The 25,020-nt window shown below is 36.4% G+C and overlaps 1 protein-coding gene and 1 pseudogene across 2 annotated transcripts in view; both read right to left on the bottom strand.

Moving 5' to 3' along the window:
• Positions 1 to 4,483: 4,483 nt before the first annotated feature.
• Positions 4,484 to 25,020, bottom strand: part of LOC105308335 (solute carrier family 5 member 4) — a 31,086-nt gene continuing 10,549 nt past the window's right edge. The window contains exons 6-15 of one of the 2 annotated variants that reach the window (XM_011384253.1): positions 23,439 to 23,544; positions 22,285 to 22,365; positions 19,930 to 20,150; positions 16,850 to 16,985; positions 15,136 to 15,243; positions 13,737 to 13,887; positions 11,507 to 11,675; positions 9,666 to 9,881; positions 6,924 to 7,026; positions 4,484 to 4,698 (exon numbers count right to left, since the gene is read on the bottom strand). In XM_011384253.1, coding sequence (XP_011382555.1) covers positions 4,484 to 4,698; positions 6,924 to 7,026; positions 9,666 to 9,881; positions 11,507 to 11,675; positions 13,737 to 13,887; positions 15,136 to 15,243; positions 16,850 to 16,985; positions 19,930 to 20,150; positions 22,285 to 22,365; positions 23,439 to 23,544 — 1,506 coding nt within the window. Of the gene's footprint in view, positions 4,699 to 6,914; positions 7,027 to 9,665; positions 9,882 to 11,506; positions 11,676 to 13,736; positions 13,888 to 15,135; positions 15,244 to 16,849; positions 16,986 to 19,929; positions 20,151 to 22,284; positions 22,366 to 23,438; positions 23,545 to 25,020 lie in introns of both variants that reach the window. The other variant, XM_011384254.2, reaches the window with a different exon arrangement.
• Positions 7,734 to 7,851, bottom strand: LOC111733452 (annotated as a pseudogene).

Genomic DNA, 25,020 nt, shown 5'->3' with positions numbered 1-25,020 from the left:
AGATAAGGGTGAAGTGAGAGGAGAAAGCACTAATATTTACTGGGCATCTTCTCTGGCCCAGATCTTTTAGGCAATATGAAATGATCTCATCTAATCTTTACAATAGTTCCATGAAGTCTGCATTACATTTGGAAGAAATCGAGGTTCAAAGATTCAAGGATTTACCCAAGAAAAAGACCTTGGAGTTTATGGTCTAGGGGTTGACAGTCTCTCCTCCTTGGCACATAATTTCCCTTCAATGATACAATGTTTCTCCTTCAAATTTGAAGACCTTGGAATGAGTTGGGATGTATGCAAGTGAGGAGACCACCATCTATTGAGCATCTACTTATTAAGAAATGTTATAAGTTTATAACATTTGAATCTGTGAGTTAAACATTCCTATCTCTGTTTTCAGATGAACGATGAAGGTTCAGGGAAGTTGGTTACTTTGTTCAGTCCTGTGCTCCTAATTTTGGTGTAGGTGGATATCTCTCCCTGACCAAACAGTGATAGGAATATATCTTTCATGCCAAAGCTTCTAGTCTTCCATGAAGTCTTTTCAAGACTGCCAGGATGTGGATAATGATGATTTCTGGTTCTATTTGACCCCCAGCGTGAGAGAAGATGGTCCTTGTTTCCACAAGATGCAAAATCAACTCTGTGTTATGGGCTTAATTGTGTCCTTCCTCTAACCCCCAAATTCATTTGTCCAAGTCTAACTCCCAGTACCTCAGAATGTGACTGTATTTGGACATAGGGTCATTAGAGAGGTAATTAAGTTAAAATGAGATTACTAGGATAGGTCCTAATCCAATATGACAGGTATCCTTATAAAAAGGGATTAGGACACAGACACAGAGGAAAGACTGTGTGAAAGATAGGGAGAAGACAGCCATCTATAGGCTGAGGAGTGAGGCCTTGAAAGAAATCAAACTTTCTGATACCTTAACCTTAGACTTCTACCCTCCAGAACTGTGAAAAATTTAATTTATTCTGTTTAAACCACCCTGTCTGTAGTGCTTTGTTATGGCAGCCCTAGTAGACTAATATATCTGTAAGGGAGTCAGATCCTGTTTTGTGTTTTATTCGATTCTGCATTTGTCTATTTGATAGCCATTGATCACAGTGCCAACTATATTAACGATTTTTTTTCTTACTTTCTGTATTCTTGATGCTCTGGCACTTGGGGGCCTTATGGACTGGGGAGAAAATGCCCCTCCAATGGCTAGCCCTTTCTTGTGGATAACAAAGGGCTTGTCCAGGAGCACATCTCTCATATACAAATCAGCCAATCCTGAGTCTATAGCCCCAATCACCTTCTTATCTAACTTTCACACACCAAGCCAATATTTTCCCTGCCCTAAATCATCCCAGGGCCAGGTATGAGGCAACTAGAGACAATCTCAATAGTCTCAAACTCACCCAAATTATTCAAACTGGTCAATCCTAAGCTATTTACCTTGTCCTGCCTTGCCTTTTGTGAAGAAACCCCAACAAAGTCTGTGGCCTAGGCCTTCCCCGTGTTCCTTTCTGCCTTCTCACCAACACTGGTGCTCCCCACTTTGGCCCTGCATGGCATGTGGTAACCCCTTCTCTAGAACCTATGAATATAATAAACTTCTTCCTTTCAAGCCTGATTCTCTCGTGGCTGCACCAAGTTTATCATACCACACTCAGCACGTACATTCTTACAACAGATTCCTTCTACTTCTCATAGCCATCTCAAAGGTCTACCGGACACCATCAGCTACTGTCTTAATCAGGAACCACACTACTGTTTCCTTAAAAGACCACCTGTCTGCTTCTTAACCTTTCTTCTGACTCCTTCACCTGCTCTTCCTCTTCTTTCTTTTTCTCCATTCTTTTCTTCTCGGTACTCATTTGCCTGGTCCAGCCATCTTACCATCTCCATTTTTTTCTACTTAGTGAACCCAACATCATTAGTCCCTACCTTCACTTTTTACCTATTTCTGACCCGTCTTGAAGCCCACCAACTGGAGCCACCAGGAACATACCTGTGGTCCTGCAAAACTAGGTTTATTTAACTTGCTGCAGCAAGGGAGAAAGTTAAGCAGAAATACAGCTTCTCATCAAACAGAGAAAAGGTTTGGGTCATTATAGGATTTTGAGGAAGGGTGGAGTTCAGGAAAAATTTACAAGAGTCAATATTTCGTTAGGCTTAATGTAAAGCAAAGAATATATAAAGGGGTTAATATCCAGCCTAGTGTAGAAAGCAGACCTAGGCTTCCTGTTATTGTGGAAATTCAAAGTTAAGATAAATATGAAATATTATATCTAAAAACTCCTTATCTGAAGCTATGCACCTTGGAAATTGAGGTTGCTTCTCTGTCAGAGAACCACATGACTCAGAGCCTCCAGAAATTAGTAATATATTTTATTTTCACCAATATGATTTTAAATAGCCAAGTTTCTCAGTCTCTAATTTTAGAGAACAACTTTTCAACATCATGTCCTTGATGTTAATTAACACATGATGTTTTTATAGGCTCACACTCCCTGTCTCTCATTCTCACATCCCAATTCTGATCACTCCAGGGCCAGGGTCCTGACTCCAGAATTCTAATTCTTAAGTACTTCAACTGTACTGTCTACCCAAAGATATCGAAAGGGAAATTTAACTTGTTGAAATAAAATACTTGAATGATGGGATAAATAGCAGAATGGACAGAACTAAACTTAGTGGATGGAAATATGGAGCCCAGGAATTATCTTAAAATGTACTAATAAGAAGGAAAGTGGAAACTGTGAAATAAAACTCAAAAGACATGACCCAGGAAGTCCAACATCTATTTTATTGGAGCTCCAGAAAAAGAGTAAGCAGAATACGAAGAAAGGAGTGATACAAAAAATGGCAAGCAATTGATAACCAGAATATTCAAGGGATTCCTGTGAATCAACAAGAAAAAGACAGGAGGAAACCATTAGGAAAAAGATGGACAAAAAATAGAAAACATCTTCAAAAAAAGAAAATCAGGAGGACATGATAAAAATAGTGACATCAATAAAATGGTGGAACGGGCCACCCCAAGCTTTCACTCCCTGACAGAAACATTGAAAAATCAGCAGAAACTGTCAGAACCAATTTTGTGAGAACTCTAGAACTTAGATGAAAGCTTATAGCAACTAAACAAAGTGCTAAATCAAGAAAAAGTCACCACAAAATGGTGCCTCTTACTGATAGTGACTATCACCTTCTCTTTTGTGTGGTGGCCATCTTAAAGCAGCAGCAATCATAGAATGGCCTCTGTTCCCAGGGTGGAACAATTTCCCTGATTGCTGAAGGAGCAGAGCAGATCATATTCACAGATTATTGTGCATGCTTGTTCTAACATGTTTGGGAGACACATGAAGGACTAACACAAGGTGTTCTTCTCTGTTTCACCTAACTCAATACTCAGACTGGAGAAGCTCAGAAACACCACAAGTCAAACTAACAAAACTCAGATGCCTAAGGCAAAAGATTACAGTCAAATTATATAATAGACTACCTCAGGCAAAATCTGGGAAAAGTGTCTTTGGGAAATTAGGACACTCAAAATAAACCATACATGTTGGGCAATTTAGAAAGTCATGTGCATGACCAGGGCAAGACACATGCTCAGAAAAGACTCGAGAAGACTGAAAGCTTTCATCTGAACCCTAGGCTTAGTGCAAGCCTGGTTAAGATTTGGAGGGCCCCCAAACAGAGTCAATTTGCAAAGACTTGTAGAGCTGCTGATATTTAAGGAAGTCAATATCAAAACAGTATTTGAGGGACAGAGGAACAAAAGCTAATAAACAGAGGGTTCTGTGACTACATGGACAAGGAATATAGTCTTAGCAATTGTAGTCTGGGAAAGTCACTAAAATACAAGGAATTGCACACTTTAAATAGATGCATTTTGTGGTATATGAATTATATTTTAACAAAGTGATTTAAAAAGTCAGTGGCTTGGTATACTAATGTTTAGTGGGGAATGGCTTTATTTAAGGCATAAGTTAATAATTACCAGTAAATTTATAAAAATGCTTACAATGGGCATTTACAGCTTCCCTCCCCAGCCCTCAAGTATTAGAAAATATTTCTATTTTTCAAATCCTTGAGATGAGTGATAGAAAAATGAGAGAAGTTCGCTGTTTTATAACAAGAAGTTTACTAGGTGAGACAGAGTTGGGAGAGGCATTCCCTTCTAAGTAGAAACCTCTGAAAATAACAGAGAACAATTATAGCATAGGGCAATCTATCAGGTGAGATATAAAAAAAAGAATTTAGACCCAAATGCTCCTAGTTTACACACACATGAAGTCAGCTCACCAGCTTTCTACATTATCAACTCTCTCTTTATTGACACAATGGAAAAACAAAAGCTTAGTCAGATCTATAGTCATCTCATTGGATAAAATTACTAACTGCTCATCTCCCTTTTGCAACAGAACAAACTCTAAGAAGGAAAAATTAATATCCTTTGCTTAATAAATATTCTGGTGGCCTGGAGAGAGTTCAGGCAAAATAGCCATGGATGAAGACTGCCACTATTAGGAGGAGGATGGCATTGACATTCACTATAGACCTCCATAAGGGCTTCTCAGATGTGTCTGTCAGTTTCTTCTCCTGGGCTTCTTTCTCCTCTTTACTCAGTTTGGGGCCCTTATTCTGCAAACCGCAGAATAAGTCATAAGCCTTCCTGAGACATCCATGAGTTTCTTCAGGATTATCTGAAACCGAGAAAGATAAACAAGTGATCACAAAACATGGGGAATGAACTCCTGTCAGTGTAGTACAGATGACTGTAAAGAATGATTATGACCACTTCTAAGCGTTAGAGGAATCCCTGAGAAAATATAGATAACTTCGATTCTATAAAAATAGAAAACTATTGCACAGCATAAAGTTCAACAAAGTAAACAAGTGACAAACTGGGGAAAACCATTTGCATATTATATCACAAAGAGTTGAATATCCTTACTGTTAATGGGTTTCTAGAAAAGAATACCAACAACTCCATGTAAACATACTATAGGGATGAACAGAGTTCAAAGAAAAAAGACAATTCTTAAACTCACTCAAAAAAGAGAAATTCAAACCACATGGAGATATCACTACACATCTATCAGTGGCAAAAATTCAAAAGTCTCATAATATGCTATATAAGTGAGTCTATGTGGAAACAGGCAATCTCATACATTGTTTATGAGGAAAATGTGATTCAACTCCCATGGAGGGAAATTTGGCAGTATATAGCAAAAGTGCATAGGTATTAATCTTTTGACCCTAAACTCAAACTTCTCAGAATCTATCTCAAAGGTATACTGGCAAGAACAATACAAGGCTATTGTACTACTTTTAGTATTTATGTACAAGGTTATTTGTTGCAGCATTAGGAAATTTAAAACATACTTCAAAATTCAAATGTCTATAAAAAAACCATAATGAAAGTAAAACTATACTTAGAAATAGATGGCAAAGAAAATTCTACAAATTAAAAGCCATGAGATGCAGCAAAAACATGACTTTGAAGGAAACGTAGCCTTAGTTATTTACATTATACAAGAAGCTGAAAATTAATGAAGCAATACTCAATTTAAGTTAGAAAAAATAACAGCAAGATAAACCCAAATAATGTAAATGGTAGAGTATATATATGAAAACAGAAAGTAATGACATAGAAAAAAGATAATAATGGAGAGAATTAACAAAGCCAAAAATTGAGGCTCTGAGAATAGTAAAAATAGACGTCTTTAATGAGATTTATCAAGAAAAAAGAGAAATCACAAAAAATTACATTAGGAATTAAAGAGAAGACATAATTATAGAGGTAGAGATAGAAAAGACAATAAGTATATATTATGAACAACTTTATGTCAATATATTTATAATGTATACTAAATGTACACACTCCTAGAAATACATAATTTTCCAAAACTGATTAATGAAGAAATGGAAACTCTAAATAGTTCTATGGACATTACCTAAATTGAATCAATAGTTTAAAACTTCTCTCTCTCTCTCTCTCTGTCATACACATGTATGCAGAGGTCCTAATGGCATTATTGACAAAATACCAAAATTTCAGTGGAGATAGCCTTCCAATCTTATTGAAATATTTCCATAAAATGAAAAAGTGGCTACTTTCCAATTCATTCTATGAGAACACTATGATATAAATACCAAAACCAGACAAAATACAAAAATAAAAAATCGTAGGCCAATTTTTCTCGGGAGCATTAATATACAAACCCCAGAGGAGTAGGAGGCATTGACTCTTCCTTCAATTTGAAGAACCCAAACCAAACCAAACAATTAGTGTACAGTTTAAGACAACATGTCCTGAAGTGCTAAACTTTGTCAGTGGTTTAAAAAATATCAGGTAAGCAAAGAGCCACAGGGATGGATGCTGGAGAAATTTTCACAAAGAAAATGAGATTAGAACTTAGTTGTAAAGGATAGATATTTTTTTCTCTTGGAGAGGAGGTAGAAATATTTGAGGGAGCTTGGTATATGTGGGGGGAAAGTGAAGAAATCTGCCTGAGTGGAATAGTTGGTGTTTTGAAGAGAATAGTGAGAAATAAGGTTGGAGAAGAGATTGAGGCTAGATGCTTAATCACAATCAATCAATATTGATTTGTTAAACATTTAATATGTGGCTAGGAGCAGGAGAGATTGGAATTGATTTTCACCTCGAGTTGGCACACAGATCCATGGATGGATGGTGGGTGGATGGACAGATGGACTGTGGGACAGGCAGATTGAATGAGTAGATTTAATATGTAACAAATTGTCTAGCTTAATGGGAAGGTAAGATTTTAAAGTTTTATTTTATCATATCTAACAGCTTTTTCAGAAACTGAATTTAGTGGCATTAAAAAAAAAATCCACTACACCAATTCAGGTACATAGAGTCTCTACCGAATATAAATACCAAATATAAAGCAGATACTACCTTCATCAACATCATCATCAGCTTCTTCACGTCTTTTCTCATCTGCATCTAAATCGATTCGTTCCTTTGTACTGTTCCGAAGAGCCCAGCACAGGCGATGCAGCTACCCAGAGGCCATTGACAAGTGCATTAATAGTGAGCAAATGTTCACAATAATACAATGGTATTAGTACAGCTTAGAAAAGTACAGATAAAAACAAAAAAAGGTTTTCTACCACACTCATTCATGAAAACACACTAATCATTTTAAATTATTTCTGTTTTTAATTCTTATAGTTATTAGAAACTCTTAAATAACATGTTTAAAACTTCTACTTCTGGATTTCTAATTTCGTAAAAGTCAAAGATTTATCTAACTTACACTATACTCTGCTATCATTGTCCTTATCATTCAACTGCTATTAGGTACATCATTATTACTTTCAGTTTGTTTAGTGGTTACTTTTGTAACTTTAAATATTTTCTTAAGTTCCAATTCTGGATCCATCATATTTTGATAGTATCTATGTACTATCATTGAGTTCCAATGGCACCTTATAGCTTTACACATCTGTTTCCCAGTCCACATTCAAACTTCTGTCAACTTTATCATTATTTTAAAACTGTCAACCTTTATAGAATTTTAATAGTTTTCCATAAATATAATTAAGATTTCCATACTTAATACATTGATTAAAAATTTTGAAGATAAATAGCATTTGTTATTATGTAACTTCTTTGTGTACGTGCCATAGATCAAGGACAACTCTAGATCATCAAAAGGAAATTGCTCCAAGTGTCAAATGGGTTTTTATTTTATTTTATTTTTTATGCCTACAGCATTTGGTCTTCCTAGGTGGTCTCCCATCCAAGTACTACCAGGCCCGACCCTGCTTAGCTTCTGAGATCAGATGGGATTGGGCTTGTTCAGGGTGGCATGACCGTAGCAAATGGGTTTTTGAAATTATAATTCATCATATGCTCAAATTCATGCTTCATTTTAATTGGCTCATATTTGACCCATGACTTCTTTGTATAGATTTACTAGAATTTGTATTTGGCTTTCTTATTTGTTGTTGACATAACAAGCATATGATTCACCTTAGATTCTTAATCTTAGCATTTCTTATACTAAATTTACGTTCTTTGTTAAAATTATATTATTAGGACTCCAAGTACTTTCTAGTTTTGCCAAAAAACGATCATCCTGAAATTTCTTTTTACTGTTCTGTTAGATTATGTCCACAATACTACTCATGACTTTCTCAGAAATGACTGAGTTTTATCAGTCCATTTTGAAAGTTGAAACCTCACAGTATGTTAATGAAACAAACATAATTTAGAAAAATGATCTCATTGGTCCTTCAGACCATTTTTTTCTAAAAATTAATAATAAATTATGGTTAATGGTTATTTCTATAGGCATAAAAGAGTTTAACATTTATATTTACTTCTTTGAAAACTGTAATATGTTTTCTAGTGTTCTTTCAGTGTAAATACAGTGTAAATATTTAGTTATGAATTCTGGTGAAGTGTCTTTGGTAAAGTAATTTAATCCACTTGTGTGGTTCAGGATTCCCCATCCACATATATAATCTACTTCTATTTACTACTCTTCAAATAAATATGCAAATAAGTATTGTTTCAAAGATTATGCATGATGAATGCAAAATAAATAAAAGTTATACATGTAGTAATAAATTCAAACAATATTAGTATATAAGCAATATTTAAATTAAAAAAATGACTAATATTTGCTGGTCTTCTTAGTGCCTCTCCCAGTGATACCTCTTATTTACAGTTTCTGGTATATATGCTTTAAGCTTTTCTATTTTCAGACAAATATACATACACATACTTATAAGTGCTTAATTTTTAAAAAGTGATAGTATCTGATACTATATTATGCTATGAGTGTTTCCCCCACTTAACCATATCATGGACATTTAAAAAAGCAAACAAATCTTGAGTGCCTCAGGATTTTGAACAGTGTAATATTCAATGGGCTATTCCACTAGTGACATAAATTTGAGTTGTCTCCATTTTTTTATTAAAAGCTTTTTGCAGAGAAAATTTTTATACCTATATTTCCTGTATTTCTATAAGTATTTCTACACAATAAGCTCCTAGAAGTAAGGTTGTTGACTGACAGGGTGTGAAAATTTTCAAATTGATAAATACTGCTTAATTGCCCTCCTACAAATTATAGAATTCATACACTCACCAGCAGTTTTGGAGAGTGGGCATTTTTCAACAACCTCACCAACACTGGACATATTTACTTTTTTGCCAGTTCGAAAGGCAAAAAGTGTATCTTATTGTTCTACTTTTTCTCTGCCCCCTGGAATTATATGCTTTTTATAAACCTCTGTGTCAGTGTTTGTGCTTCATACAAAATTCTACTTGTTCCTAAACAGGCCCAGCCTAGGTGACAGCTCTGCTTTGAAGTATTTTCCAGTCTCCTAGGCAACACTAATTATTTACTTCCTGGTATCCTATAACAAAGGTATAGATTTACTTTCCAAATTCATTGTGGAGTTATTTGTGTAGGAAACCTATTTCCTAATTCCACATGTTTTAATTCACTGGTGCTTTGCAAATGTTAGGTACAAATTGTTTAGTTGAATGACTGCGTAATAATCTCTTAGGTTCCTCCTAGTGCTTATGGTGCTATGATTCTGTTGCCTGGGGCTTGTATACCAGTTGAAGCTTTAGAATAACTCTTATTTTAAAATGGGCATATATCTATTACTCATTACTCACATGTATATCAGGAATGGGCTTTGTTAACAGGGAAACTCCCAGGATGACCAGTATGGAAACAAGAAAGAGAATAATGGCAAAGTACAGATAATGCACTCCACAGATGATTTGGGGACAGTCACTGGCAGCCAAGCAACTCTCCGTTCCATAGACAAACTCTGCAATCATACGAGTGAGGCCCATCACAAGCCCAATGATTAGACCCCAGAAGGCTCCCTGCAAAAGAAACAAGAACAAAGTCAGGGGATTTAGAAAAGATGAGAAGCTTGTTCCAGTAGGCCATTATTATCATCGTATCTGCTTTCTTTACTAAGAACCAACGAATAGCTAACCTTGAGCACAAAGTCACCAAAGTAGGGAAAAGGGGTTAATATGTGTGTTTGCGAGGGGGCCGTTGCTCTCCGTGGTCCTGAAACGTCATTGCACTATCGATTCTCCAACTACAGAACGCTACAGGTATCCACTGCTTTTCGAAAGTGCGTTATGTACCACTTTGCTTTTATGGAAGATCTACATTAGTACTTGTTTTTTTCTAACCACAAGAAATCGGAAGATTTTCACTTTTTGAAAAAGGTGAAAAGTGAAAATAGTGTTCAGTATGTTTTCCAGTGAGCCGTTACAGAGGCCACGTGCACCAGAGCAACAAAAGTGGCCCCACCAAGCTCCTTTCCTGGGAACCACACTCAGCTTCTCAGTATTAAGCTGCCGTGGCTTTGAAGTGTGTCTGTGAGCATCTGTGCTTTACCATGATTTATACTGTGCATCGGTTAGCAAGATGTATGGTAACGTGGAAGCGCTCCAAAAATTTTCCGCATAAATTAATGATAAATGCTTCTTCACTTTATGCCATTTCAGCCTAGGAAAGGTTTCATAGAAACACTCTACTTTCAGATAGTGGGGAAACCTGTGCTGTCTACTTTGACCCAAGCTTTAATTTACCTTGACTTCTATTTTATATATAGATTTAAAGAATATAGATTTTGTAGAATAAACAGAAGTGTGACATACAATTTACAGAGTTGGTATTAGATAGTTATGAAAGATCTATCAAACTTTTGACAATTAAAAGCATTTATTCTCTCCGAGAAGTGGTTGAGGTGGAAACTCGTGTCCCCTGTTCTCCTGATCAAGATGTTATGTTTAGGGGAAACAGTATTATATAGAGATTAAGAGTATGAGCTTTGGATGGACGAGCACCTGAGTCTGAACCCCAAGATCCCACTTACTAATATTAATTAACATTTGGAAAGAAAAGCACATGATATTAAGCTCCTGCAACTGTCACTCATCTGAAAATTACAGTAAGGCTAACACCCCAAAACAATTAGTGACTAAACATACATGGTCTATAATAATCAATCAATTTTAGATATATCATAATGAAATTTAACATATTTTGAACCATTACTACTGTGGTAGGTTTTATTCTAAGCACTTCACATTTTAAAAATCTCTTTTAGTCCTCACAGCAATCCTATAAGGTAGCACTGCGATTATCTTCATTTTACAGAGAATTTAATTGTTTTGCTTAGGTTCCCATTGAATTTAGTTGGCGGGGGCGGGTTTGGTTCTTGGCGTTTTTCTTCCAAACTTTTTTTTCTTCGGCCTTTTGCCGTTTTTTTTTTTATTTTTTGTTAGGAATTTTAAGTTTTTTCTTTTCATTTTGCCTTTTTTTTTTCCCCCTTTTGTTGGGATTTGGAATTTTTGGTTGCCCCCATTTGGATTTGTTGGGTTTTTGGTTCTTAAAATTTGGTTGGAAGGATTCCTTTTTTTTCCCGTGGAAGGAATTTTTTTTTTCTCACTCCAAATATTGGGAAAAAAGCTTCCCAATATTTACTTACTTGTTCATTGACTCTTTTACAGAAGATGGCAAGCAGAAAGACAGCTGCAATTGGAGGCCCAAGATAGCTAGAAATTGCTTCTATGTAATGGAACAGTTGTCCATTTTGAGATACCTGTACTAATGGGACCCACAAAATGCTGATGACAATTAATAGAATGATAAATAGCCTGGGAAGAAAACAAAATGGTTTAAAGATTAGACGAAAGTATTACTAGTACTTCCATTGCGCTTTAGTTCTTTAATGCATGCTTGTGGCCATTCATTGATTTTCCAAAGAAAATCAAGCCCCTCGACCTCATGCCATGCCATGCTTAATGATTGTCCATTAATAAAATGCCAATAAAGCATTGTTTGTCTACGTTTAGTCATAATAGCCTCAACTATGAGATTAAATATTCATTTACAAAAAATTTTCAAATGTCAGCAGTTAATAATTCTCTAATGCAATTTATGCAATGTATCAATGAGAAAAAACACAACACTATTTCTAAGTAATTATTTGTATGATAAAGCAGACTCCTATTTTGGTCTTTTTTCCTAGATTGACAAACACTCGGTTTGCACAGGTAAGAATGAAAATGAACTCTCCAAGAATGCTGCGTGAATTGGCCAGAAATGCTAATTTGTGCATTTTATTACTTGAGTACTTTGGCAGGTTGAAAGAATTGGTTAAAATACTGATATGCTGTAAAAATCTATTAGAAGCTCTTGGAGTCCAGAGAGTACGACTTTTCAAAACTTCACAATATTCTGTTCTTGTTGTGTGAATGAATGGACAGTAATAATTTATTGGGTTGTCTGTAAAAGGTCATTGCACATGTTGTGCTCACCTGAAACAGAGAGGTGGGGGTTGGGAGAACTGGGGACAAGCATTTGGGCAGGAAATTGAGGTCAATGATCCCATTAAGGTTTATAAAAACTCTGCAACCTTGCAATAACTAAATGTGATAAACCATGGGAAGTTCAAGCACAGTGCCTAGAACACAGTTAAGCTTCAATAAATAATACCTGCTATCATTATTACTGTCATCATTGGAAAGCAAATCATGGGCCTCCTATGTTATCTTCAGTTATTTTCTATCTCACAGGTAATAAAAATCCAAAGTCCTATTATGGCTTAATGCATGACTTCACCTCTGGCTCTTTCTGACCTTGTTTTCTATCACTCTTCCTCACATGCCAACTTGTTCCTCATGTTCCAACCTCACCCCTTGCTGTCCTCACACATACCACACGTGTGAGTGTTCCTTACTGTTTCTCCCCACAGAGCCACAGGGCTCACTCCAAACTTCCTCAGGATTCTGCTCAAATGTCCCTGCCTCAGGGAGGACTTCCTGAGCAGCTGTCTTACATAGCCCCTAACCTTTAATCCTGCTTTAATTTTATCCAAGCATTTTTTTTGTTATCCAATATAGAATATATCTATTAATTGTCTTTCCACAAAGGTGTAAATCTCATAAATCAGGAAATTATTGTTCACATATATGTACCTTTTTCCATATTGTAATCTGGGAGATAGTAGCCATTTAATAAGAGAGAGAGGAAAAGAAAAACTCATTAATTTATCATCGAGACTCAGAAGGGATTCATACTCTTGGTCATAAACCTATAAGTGAAGTGCTGAATCTTTGGCCTACTGAATTCTAGCTCAACAGTTTCTCCACCAATGAAACACAGATGCTTCCCTGGTCTTCCTCTCCTATAGCATTTGTCCAGAGTCGAGATCTTGCTCAATGGAGCCCTTGGAATTTCTCTCTCAAGTGCTTAATCTACCAAAGCAATTGTTACTGTCTTCAACAAAGCATGGTCTTTTAAAATAGGTGGTCAGTTTCTCCTGATACTCCATTTCTTAATGAACACAGTTGGTAAACTCCTCTGCAGTAGTGTGTGGCTGGCCCTAATACGATACTTCCTTCAGAGAAACTTCTAAAGATGATGTGTTAACAGATGAGAGTTGGTGGGAACTTTATACCCCAAGAAAAACATTGATGGAATTTCATGAAGATGCGGTTGAGAGAGGGTGTGAGGAGAGGAATAAGAGACACCAGAGGCATTTGAAGGCCTGGAAAAAGCAACTATTTCGTTTAAAAGTATGGCCCCACGTCTTGTATTTGGAAAGAGGTAAAGTTGGACTGAATGTCCTTTAATGTCCCTTTATCTACTCTAGAACTCTATGATTAGTTTATTTTTTCCAGAGAAGTTTTAGACAGAAACCAGGATTCTCTCACCGTCCAGCTATAAGGAGCTCTTTCTCTGATGCCTGCTTTCTAATCTTGGTGTAGAGGTCCATGGTGAAGAGGGTGCTGGCGCTGTTGAAGATGGAGGTCAGGGAGCTCATGAGAGAGGCCAACATGACTGACAGCATCAGGCCTCTCAGTCCTGGGGTCAGAAGAGGCGCAAGTGCTGGTTAGGAATTGGATGATCTACGAGGGCCTTGCCAAGCCAGAATGGTTCAAAGATAAAAGTGTCACCTGGCACATTTACTAACCAATGTGCTTATCAACACATACTATTATGTGGCATTTCCTGCACATTTCCTGGTTATTTGAGAATAATCTAGTATAGAATTTTAGTACTAAATATAAAGTTAGAGATCATTTGCTGAAACTGAAATTTGGAAGAGAGGAAACAGTGTTGTATCATCTTTTTTTGGGAGGAAGAATTCTTGGCTTCCTGGACTTAAGAAACTGGAGAGGAAAAAGCCTAGTAAGTGGTTCTGTTGAAGAAGACTTTTGTGGGCCAAATAAAGGGTTTTGAGATATTATGGCAAATTCATTCTTCGATTCCCTCTGTTTGTTAGTTATGCCCCTAAATTTCATAGGATAAACTGTGGAATGGGGTGGGTGGGTAATGTCACTTGGATCATACCTTCTTCTTCTTGACAACGTTTATATGTGTCAGGGAGGAGAAAGGTCAAAGAAGTGTTAGCTAATCTCTGATGGGTCTAAGGTACAAGATCACCTGGTTACTCCTGAGTTGTATACGACGTGATGTTTTGACATGTATACATTGTGAAATGATTACCACAATCAAGCTAATTAACATATCCATTACCTCACATAGTTATCATTTTCTTGTTTTGTGGTGAGAATACTTGAGATCTAGTCTCCTAGCAAATTTCAAGTATACAATACATTGTTATTAACTATAGTCTCCATACTGTACATCAGGTCTCCAGAACTTATTTATCTCATAACTGAGAGTTTGTACCCTTTGACCAACATTTTTCCATTTCCTCCACACCCCCAACCCCTGGAAACCATCATTCCCCTCTCTGTTTCCAAGAGTTCCACTTTTTTTAGGTTCCATGTGTAAGCGATGTCATGCAATATTTGTTATTTTGTGTCTGACTTATTTCACTTGGCACATTGTCCTTCAGATTCATCTCTGTTGTTACAAATAGCAGGATTTCCTTCTTTTTTAAGGCTGAATAATATTTCATTACTTATATATCTGTCTGTCTATCTATCTATCTATCTATCTATCTCATCTATCTCTGTCTATCTAATCTATCATCAATCAATCAATCAATCATCTGTCATCTAATCTGTCATATGTCTATCGATCTATCTATCATCTATCATCACATTTTCCTTATTCATTCATGTGAGCATGAACATTTCTTACCATTAGGCATCAGTTCCATTACCAGCATTGGGTAGGCATAGTTAGTACAGCCAACTTTAATGCCACAGTGTTTCACACATTCAGAAGGTACGACACAGGCCACTTTCTCTGAGGATAGATTAAGAAAAGTGGGTTTAGTGAGTGGGGCCCACAAAGGTAATATCTACAACTGTCAGACACAGAGACAAGTTGTAAGTTCATGGGAGAGAGGAAAAAAAGTTTGCCTGGAAATTGGAGATTCGAATTTGAATGCCATATCATTAATCTGGTCCATTTTTGCCTAGAATATGACTTCCTAAGTGTCTCACACCTGTAGCTCCCCTTGCACTACCTGAGGGGCAGGATTCTTCTTTGAAGTATGGCTCAGCTAGAGCGTTAGAGCAAACAGAGGGAGTTCATTCCATCCTCCAGAAAAGCTGCAAGAGCATAAATCCTTCCAGCAGCACAGAACTCCAGAGATAAAACAACAACACCACCCAGGAAGTTCGCCCTGTGTGCTATCATTTAACTCAGCGTTTTCCACCTACCTCTAAGAAGAGGTGTCACTTGTGATGGTTGTTGGGGTGATGCCCCATATGGGATGATGTCTCACCTCACTGTGGCAGTTGCACAATACCTTTTTCTTGCTTAAACAATATAGTGACAACAGATAGGAAAAATGGATAAAAAAAAAAAATCACCCTGAATAGTGATAATTTAGGATGTTAGCTGCTTTAAATTTTTTAATTCCTTCTGCTCCTTTTTCACAGAGAAATGTTTTTTTAGTGTGTGTGCATAGTAATGGTAATTGTTGAGGTAATATTTTTGTAGTCTGCTTTTTTCATAATATAATAACTTTAGCATTGTCCCAAGTTTTGAGACAGTCTTTAGTCTCGTGTGCAGTTTTCTGTAGAGAGTGTATACAAGAATGTCTTTGGCCATTTCTTACTTGTTGGATATCTATATATCCTTTATTGTTATAAACAACACTGAAATAAGAAGGGATGTTGCAATAAGAAGGGATGCTGGTCACTTGATGTTCATCATAACAAGATTTCAGATAAATAAACTGATGCCCAGTTGAGAAAAGATGAAGTGGATTCATTGTTATATGATGGGTTGCCCCAATAAAAAACCAGATGCCTCAATTAGCCAAAAATTATTCTGACATATTTCCTTCACTCTTCATAATAAAGAAAGAAAGTTGAATTTAAGGAATATTTTCAATGTTAGCAGTTACTCTCAGTTGACTTAGAAATTAAAGTACCCCAACAACCAAATTCCAAAACAGTGAAAGTGGGTACAGTTCTCCAGCCATCTTAGAGGGACCAAGAAGTGATAGTGCATCTCCAAGACATTTCTTGAAGACGTTTTGGACTCAACCACACAGCTTATCTAATTCATATTTTCCCAGTTCTTCCTCATCTTCCTGCATTATCCTCTAGACTTGCTTAAGTCCAAGCCATTCATGAAAATGACAAAATAGACTCAAATGCATACAAAGAGACAGGCATGCAGTGCAAAGAATATAAGGGAACAGAATGTCAAATATGCCATTTCTTTCTTTCTTTTTTGTTTTTTGCATCTGGTCCTCTGTACAAGGTTATCTCCACCTGGAATTCTGTTTTTACTTCCATACATAATGAGATTTCTAGTTATGAAGGTTTAAATACATCTTAAAACCACTACTCAGAATTCAAGCATATGTAAACAGGATTTAGGATTCAGGATTTGCCTGTGTACAGGATGCGGCTGATCATTCCTGGCATCACCATGAGGAACATGGGCAGTAGCTTTAGATACCCACACATGATGCAGGCAGCCTTCACGTGAGACATGTTCTTGCCCGATAGGCAGCGCTGCACAATAATCTGTTGGGAAAACACAACACAGTCATGAAGCAACCAGACAATGAGTTAAAAGAAGGAGAGTGCCTCTTTTCAGAGATTAATGCTATAATATGAAATAGAGTCATGACTAGAGGAGAATAATGAATTTTGGAGTAAAATCAGGACTTGAATCCCTGCTCCTCTTATATGAGTATTTGACATCTGTGAGTTTCAGGTTTCTCATCTCTATATAGGGTTATCTCTTGCAGGACATTCTTAATATTTGGTATAATGTTGTAAGACTCTTGGTACATAAAATTCAATACACATTACAAAAATTAAAATATGTTAACAGCTCCTGGGCTGCATTGCAACTAAAGTGATGTGCTCTTCCAGAGACAAAGCTTCACTACTGATCTTTGCTGCAAGTTGTACCTTTAGTATTGTAGGCACTAAATAAGGCACATATTCATCAGTATCTCTCTACTGTTGGGGAGAAAGTGTCCCCTTGAGAAATCAAGCCCATTGCCATAATGTCAGGCAGCCATCAGAATAGAACCCTGAGACCTTCATTTCTAGATTTCTTCAGAATATTCTGAGGACCTCATTGAATTATGAATAAAATATGATGGTCCTGGGAAAATCAATTCATATAATTTCATAATTTATACTTAAGTTGTGTAATCTCTTGACTAAGAATTTTCTAGTAAAACAGGATTTCTACCCATAACGTCATAACTTCTTGACATTTTCTTCTGAAGGAATGTCAGAAAATAGGGATTTTTTTTTTTTGTTTATTTTTTTTTGGGGAAGCAATTTTTTTGGGGTTGGCGGCGTTTTCTTTTGTTGTTGTTGGGGCGGTTGTTTTTTTCAGATAGAGGGCTAGAAGCAGACAGTTGTAGGACAACACAGATTACAGATGAGGCGGGGAGCCCTGTGAGCAGACAAGCAGGGTCAGGCAACAGAACCCAGAGTAAATGTGAGGCCTCTTGTAGGAGGTAAATCAGGTGGCCAGAGGCAAAATATAAATAATGAAGATAGTTCTATAGATCAAGGGTTAAAGTATGCATTCTTTGGTAAATATGTTGTGAAAAGTTTATTATATAAATTTACATAATGAACCAAAGTTCATTATATAATAAATTTTTATATAATAAAAGTTTATAATATAAAGAAAAAAACTGATCCTGCACTAACATCACAAGTGACCATTGATACAAGATGGGCTAAAATTGTGAAATTACAAGTTTGAGCTGACAGAGACGATTTATGGTGAGGAAAACTTAAAAATAATAAAAACAAATTCAAATGCCATAAAAAGGGACATCCAGAAAAAAAAGATCTTTGAAGTTATAAGTACAAAGGCAAAAAAAAAAAAAACAAAAAAACAAAAAAAACAAACAAAAAAACCACTTCAGGATAAAGTTGAGGCGGTTTCATAGAAAGTAGAACAAAATTCCAAGAGATGGAAGATGCGAAGGAAAGATAAGAACACTAGAGAACCAGCTGAAAAACACTAAAAAATACAAAGTCTCAAAAGGAAAACAAAGTGGAAGAAATAAAAGAAATAATACCTCCGCTCCATTTTTCAAGAAATTAATTAATGGATTAAACAGGCTCACACTGGACAATCACAATGGATAAAAACAGATCCACACATAATAAATAGTACATTGTGGTGAAATTTCAGAATACTGAGGACTAAGAAAAAAAAAACTCCCAGAGAGAAAAGACAGGTCACATCCAAAGGACTGAGAATAACTTCAGACCTCTCAACAGTAATGATGGAAGTCAGGAGAAAGTGAATCTTTAACTTGGGGAAAATTATTTTGAACTTAGAAATGTGTATATAGTCAGATGATCAGTTTAGGAAAAGTTGGAGTAAAGACATTTTCAAACATGCAAATTCACAATAAATTTGTCTCCTATCTTTTTCAAGAACTTACTGGAGAATTCAAGTACCCTGAAAGAAGGAGTAAACCAAGAAAGAAGATGATGCAGAATACTGGAAATAGGAGATTTAATTCAAGAATTAGGCAAAGGGAATCCTAAATATGGTTGTAAAGAGGATTGTGGATTAGAATGGATACCAAGCATAAGAAGTGACCTGACAGTTTGTGAGAAGCCAAAGGCTCTGGGAGAAAACAAGAAAAAGAGTTGGTAGAATATTTGATGTGACTGCAAGTATTGAGAGGTGATTTAGGCAACTTGTAGAGGGCTTGGTGTTTAATGAGTAATAATTACTGAGAAAATTTAAAACAAAAAGTTAAGAATTATTTGTTAGAAGAATTATTTACCTAGAGAAAAAAAGCTAAAGGAAATCAAAGAATATCATGTGACTCAACCATGAATAATAATAATAATAATAATAATAATAATAATAATTTTAACCATGAATTATTTTTGTGTAGTCACAAAAATGGTAGCACTCAATACTGAACTCACCGAAATTGTGAATTAGATCTATTGGGAGGGTGGGAGGACAGGAGGTATGCTTGTGTGGGATTGAGGATGGAAAGTTGAAAGAGCTAAACGTTTACTTCAACTCTTATGGGAAACCAATAGAAAAATCCTAAAACTGGAAAACCGAGAGAGAACAATATAAGCATTTATTTGAATAACCCGGGGATCAATTATGAGCAAATCCTGATTCAGCGTGTCTGAGTAGCATCTGACAGCATTTATTTTTAATGAGCTCCAAGGTTACACCCATGCCAATGTTTCACAAGCCATACATCAAGTACAAGGATTTAAATAATAGAAATACATATCAAAATATGTAACTGAAGGAGCTGAAAGTGTTTGCTTTTGAGAGACAAGTAATAGCGTAGAGAGAGGGACATCAGTTATTATCACAAGCCTTGTAGAAGTGTTTGACTCTTTAAATAATGTATGTATATATACAAAATAGAAACTAGATGCTTTTTGATGAAAGATAAAAGAACAACATAAATATATTCACATACCACACACACACATACTTTACCTGATCTGTGCACCAGTACCACATAGCTACGATGGTCATTCCAAATATCATTCCTGGCCATGGAATATCCCCAGTGACAGCATCTTGGAAAATGTGGAATGAGTCTGCCTGAGGAGTGTAGCACCTGGAGCTAATCGTCAGGTTGTCCCCATCGACTATGGATGGGATAGCATTCATGTACTTTTCTGCAAAACTCTCATAGCCTCCGACTTCGGCAAATGCTGAAAAGGCATTGTATGAAGTAAAACGTTTCACAGAAATCTAAGACACCCGGTGTTCATAATTATTCCTTTATAGTGGAGGTACCCAAGCACGTCTAATCAGTCTGGTCAAATCCTCTGTATCCTCTTCCCAGGATCAATGTCTTTCTCGTACCTCTACTGGCACTGACCATGTTACTTTTGCAAAGTCCATAAAGCAAATCACCCTTCTTTTTATGGTATTCTTGAAAATTTTGATTTAAATAATAGAAATAGCTTTATGGTAGAAATAAGACTGTTATCCAACAGATTGATATTGATATCTCATAATCATCCAGAGCGGAAATGAACCTGAAAATGAGCTAACAGAGTGAGCCTGATGAGATCAGCCACCAGAAAGCCCCAAACTCCTCTGAAAAGGGAAACAATGGCCTCTCTTCCTGACACAGAGCCTGGCTGGTCTGACCTTACACACCCTCTGGTTTTCTGGTACAGGGTTATATTCTACTTAAGTTACAATAAAAAATCTAGAAGTTTAGAAGCAGAAATTGGAGGCAGCAGATTATGTGTGGTGAGAAGAAATAATGAGACTCAGCCCACTGGAAGTGTGGAAAGGCTAGACACGTGTAGAAAAGAACCATAATAGATGGAACCCCCAGAAAGAAGGGTCCAGGCATCTAGGTATAGATTCAAATGATGCAAAATTCATCAGAGTATCATACATTTGTAGAGTTGAGGCTAACATTAATTTACTTATTCACTATTTATCTGATAATAAGCACCAATATGTTTGTATGTGCCAAACATTGTGGTGGGATTATATGCAAAATAAATGTGCAAGGCAGGAACTCAACCTAATGGAAGATACAGACAATACAAGGAAATTGTTCTGATAAGGGAAATATATTTTGTAACAAAAATACATGTGAGACCCGAGAAGATGAGAGAGTCCTTACTCTTAACTGTAAGGGATGGAAGAAATGAGAGGCTTAGAGAGGCTGATGCTAGGGAGTGCATCACCATAGAAGCTAGAAACCAAAGAACAATGAACAAGAATTGCATAGGCCTTCTGGCTAACTCAATAGAAAGTTCACAAGGAACTGATACTAACAGTTGCCTTTGGAGCAGCACTGTGCAATATAACTTTTTGCAGTGATGTAACTGTTCTATATCTGTGCTGTCCAATTTGGATACCACTAGCTACATAATTAAGCTTTCAAAACATGGCTAGGCAAATGAGAAGCTGAATTTGTAATTTTAATTAATTTAAGTTTAAATAGCCTTATGTGACTAATGGCATACATACTGTGTCAAAATCACCAACTATCATTGTGGATTTGTTGTCACTGCAGTTCTATCAGTTTTGTTTTATGCATGCACCTTTATGTTTAAGTGCATGCATATTCAGAAATGTATACAGTGCAGCTTGAGTGAATGGAGCATGGTGGCTACAGGACAGGGGAGCAACGAAAAGACATTTTTTGCCCTCTATATTCTTTTTACTGTGTGCATGGATTTCTTATACAAAGATAAACATATATTGTAACAAAAGGAAACAAAATTAGCAAGATGTAAATTAAATTCATCAATAGTGCTTGTTGGTATGATTTACTAGAGAGAATGAACTGATGATATTAATAAATGAGAGTCATAAAGGAGACTCCAACCCGTGTTCATATGTTCTAACAATAAAGTAAGTAATATACTTTAATAATTTTCATCCCAAACAGTCATAATGAAGTAATATTCAGTTATTTAAATTTTTCTAATATTCAATCCTTTATTTTATGAGGAATTTAGGTAAATGAAGGGTTTCTGTACATTGAGTCCAATGCCCCGATAATTTTGTAACATTATCAACCCAATGATACTAATTTTGTTCATTCCGAACACAAAGATATTAAGATTAAACAAGATAATTTACCTGAGCGATTATTTTTTAAAAGAAATTAAGTTTTCCTCCCTCATTTCCTCATGCTGTGATAGTACATCAAGAAAGAAGTTAGGCAGACATTTCAATGTTGTGAATTATGTAAATGATAGAAACATGTGACCGGATAGAACTGGGAGGCAGCAGTAAAGAGGAGATTAACTGAACAGACACTAGTCCCATGATTTCTAAGCCCAGAGCTTTGCTTACACGATCCCTACTTACTGAACCCCATGAGGATAAAAGAACCTATCAGCATGATGATGGTCTGCAAGGTATCTGTGTAAATAACTGAGGCCAAGCCCCCTGTGGAAAGAAAGGAAAGAACTAGACATTTTACTCACGTGCCCTCATCTATTTGCCTTTACCTCTAGGTTCTCCTCTACTCAAACCCTGGAAATGACTCGGCAGAAAACATATAAAAAGCTTCTGGCTGGGCCAAAAGCTCCTCTTGGCTAAGTTGTTTTTTCTGTAGAGTGGGAACATACTGGTTTTTTTTTTTTTTCCAATAATGGAGTACAAGATGTTGTTGTTGACTTGTGTTTTGCTGCAATGTTGTATAAATAACAACTTCTTTTTCAACTCTAGACTCACAAGATTCTTAGTCAACAAGATATTTCCTTTATGAGAGTGTCATGAAGAAACAAGAGTGATCCTGAAAACAGGAGATTCATGTCTCACTTATTCTGAACTTACTCAATGAATTTTGAAAATTTATTCAACTTAGCAACCATATTCTGAAAGAATTCAACTTATTCAGCTCTCACTTATTTAATGTATGAGAATGGCTCCTTGATTGTTCAAGCTTTTACTTTTCTTTATTTTTTCCAACTGAGCTGATATAGTTTGCTTTTCATAAATTAGTATGCATGAGACACTATACTGATGTATCTGGTTCATGAAAGCCTTCTTGGACTGTTGCCATATAACTTCTTCCCACAACTAACCTACTGCTCCAGTTCTCCTCTCCTGGTTCTGCCATTCAGAGCCCACCCCATGCTCTGGCATCCTGTGTTCATTTGGGTTCTGCCTTTGATTTGCCAGTCTTGAGTCTGAGCTGCTATTCCATCCTGACCTTCCATGTGTAGGATACGCTGGATTCCAAATGCTCAGATGGGTACTGAAACATGGATGAGCCAAATTAGCATTTTCCAACTCCACCCACCATATCATTATCCTTGATTAAAGTGCTCATACCTAATACTGAGGATTTTGTTTCCTTTGCTCTGTTGTGTTTCTAGGCTGTGCCTGACTCTCAGAATGGGAGGAAAAATATCATTACCTTAGCAATGACAAGGCAAACAATGAGATTGCTAATTGCAGGTTGGGGTGAAATGAGCAGAGCTAGCATGTCTAAGCTAAACATGCAGTAGACTTACCAGTGATCGTGTAGATAGCAGTGATAGCCAAGAGGCTGATGATCGCCAGGTAAAGGTCTAACCCCAGGGACAATTTGATGAATATGGCTCCAGAAAATATGTCTGACTAAAAGGGAATAGCCAGAATAAAAAAGAAATATGTGTTGCATTACTTAGCTTTTCACTGATGATTTCCCACTAATATTTACTGTAGCTGCACATGCGATCTCTGCAATCCAGTTATGAAATCCTTGGAAGACACATCTCATCCTTAGAGGATCAATTATTGAACTGACCATTGAGAGGAATGATGAGTGAGTGAATGGAAAGTGAGAAAAATCTACAATACAGTGTGTGTAGACTACTCTTTCATGATTTTCATCACAGAGTAGTAGATAGAAGAGTCACAGAATAAGGAATGGTTATTGTTAGAAAGGAAGATTCCTGAGCATGTTTGGGGCAGTAGAAAGTTAGAGGTAAAACATGATGGAGGGGATACTAATTATGAAGCAACTAGCCAGAGACATTGAGGTGAAATGTGATCGGGAGTAGGCACACGCTGAAGGGTTGGCTTTTGATAAAAAGAAGACTCTTCATCTTCAGAGTGGTGGGCAGAAGGAAAAAATGGCATGAGGGGTATGAGTGGTTCCTGCCTAAATTTTTTAGGTAAAGCGGGAGATGAGGCTTTCTGATAAGAGGCAGAGGTCCAGAAGCTAAAAAAGTTGTAGAGAGTTTGGAATAGTCATTGAGAGGACCAGGGAAAATATCATTAAAATAACATAGACAAAAAAATGATTTCTGATGTTTAGAAATCGTCGAAGTTTAGATGTCAGCAGAGACACTGAGATCAAAGAGTGCTTCCTAGCGTCCCTGATCTTTCTTCAACACAACTCGTGCTGGCCTCACTTGGATATGCCCCTTCAACTCTGAACCTACCAGACTCCATATCAAAAATGAAAAATTAAACCAAACCAAAACAAAACCCTGAGAAATAGCATATAAGCATGCTAATTAAAAACACAGAAGTAGTATATCTGGGTATGGGCACAGAGTAGGGAGAAGCTAGATTCATTCAGAGTTTTGCTAGGGGAGTTCAATGAAAGAGAGGTAGGCAAAGAAATTGAGGCTATGCGCTGAAGAGTAATTATAAGGATTGATCATGGAATCTAAGGGAAAGGAATAAAGTGGCAGGATTCAGAATCTGAAGAATCAGAAGTAGATTTCTTTGTAGAACTTGGGTTTGGAAGGAGTGTCACAGAAGATGGCAGTTTTTTCTTCCTTAAGGTTTGAAATAAAACTTGACGTTTTAACATCTCACCAAATATTTGTGCTGGTAAAAAAGCCTGTTCTTGATTACCTGGGCCTAGAATCTAATTCTGTGTTACAAACACAAAGTACTTTCTGCAACTTTGTTATCACTAGGTTTTCAAGGAATGCAACTACTGTGTAAATTGAGGGAAGATTATATTTTTTACAAAATTGAATGTTTACCGAAGAATTATTTAACATTTTAGAAAAGATATCACATACTGAGATGTCATTCATCGTATTTGAGTTGTCATGAAACATATCATCATCTGTCTGCATTAATAACTGTCACATT

Source organism: Pteropus vampyrus, unplaced genomic scaffold (assembly GCF_000151845.1).
Source record: "Pteropus vampyrus isolate Shadow unplaced genomic scaffold, Pvam_2.0 Scaffold568, whole genome shotgun sequence".
NCBI lineage: Eukaryota > Metazoa > Chordata > Mammalia > Chiroptera > Pteropodidae > Pteropus > Pteropus vampyrus.
Note: the sequence above shows the minus strand (reverse complement) of the source record. Positions and strands in the feature narration are given on the sequence as shown.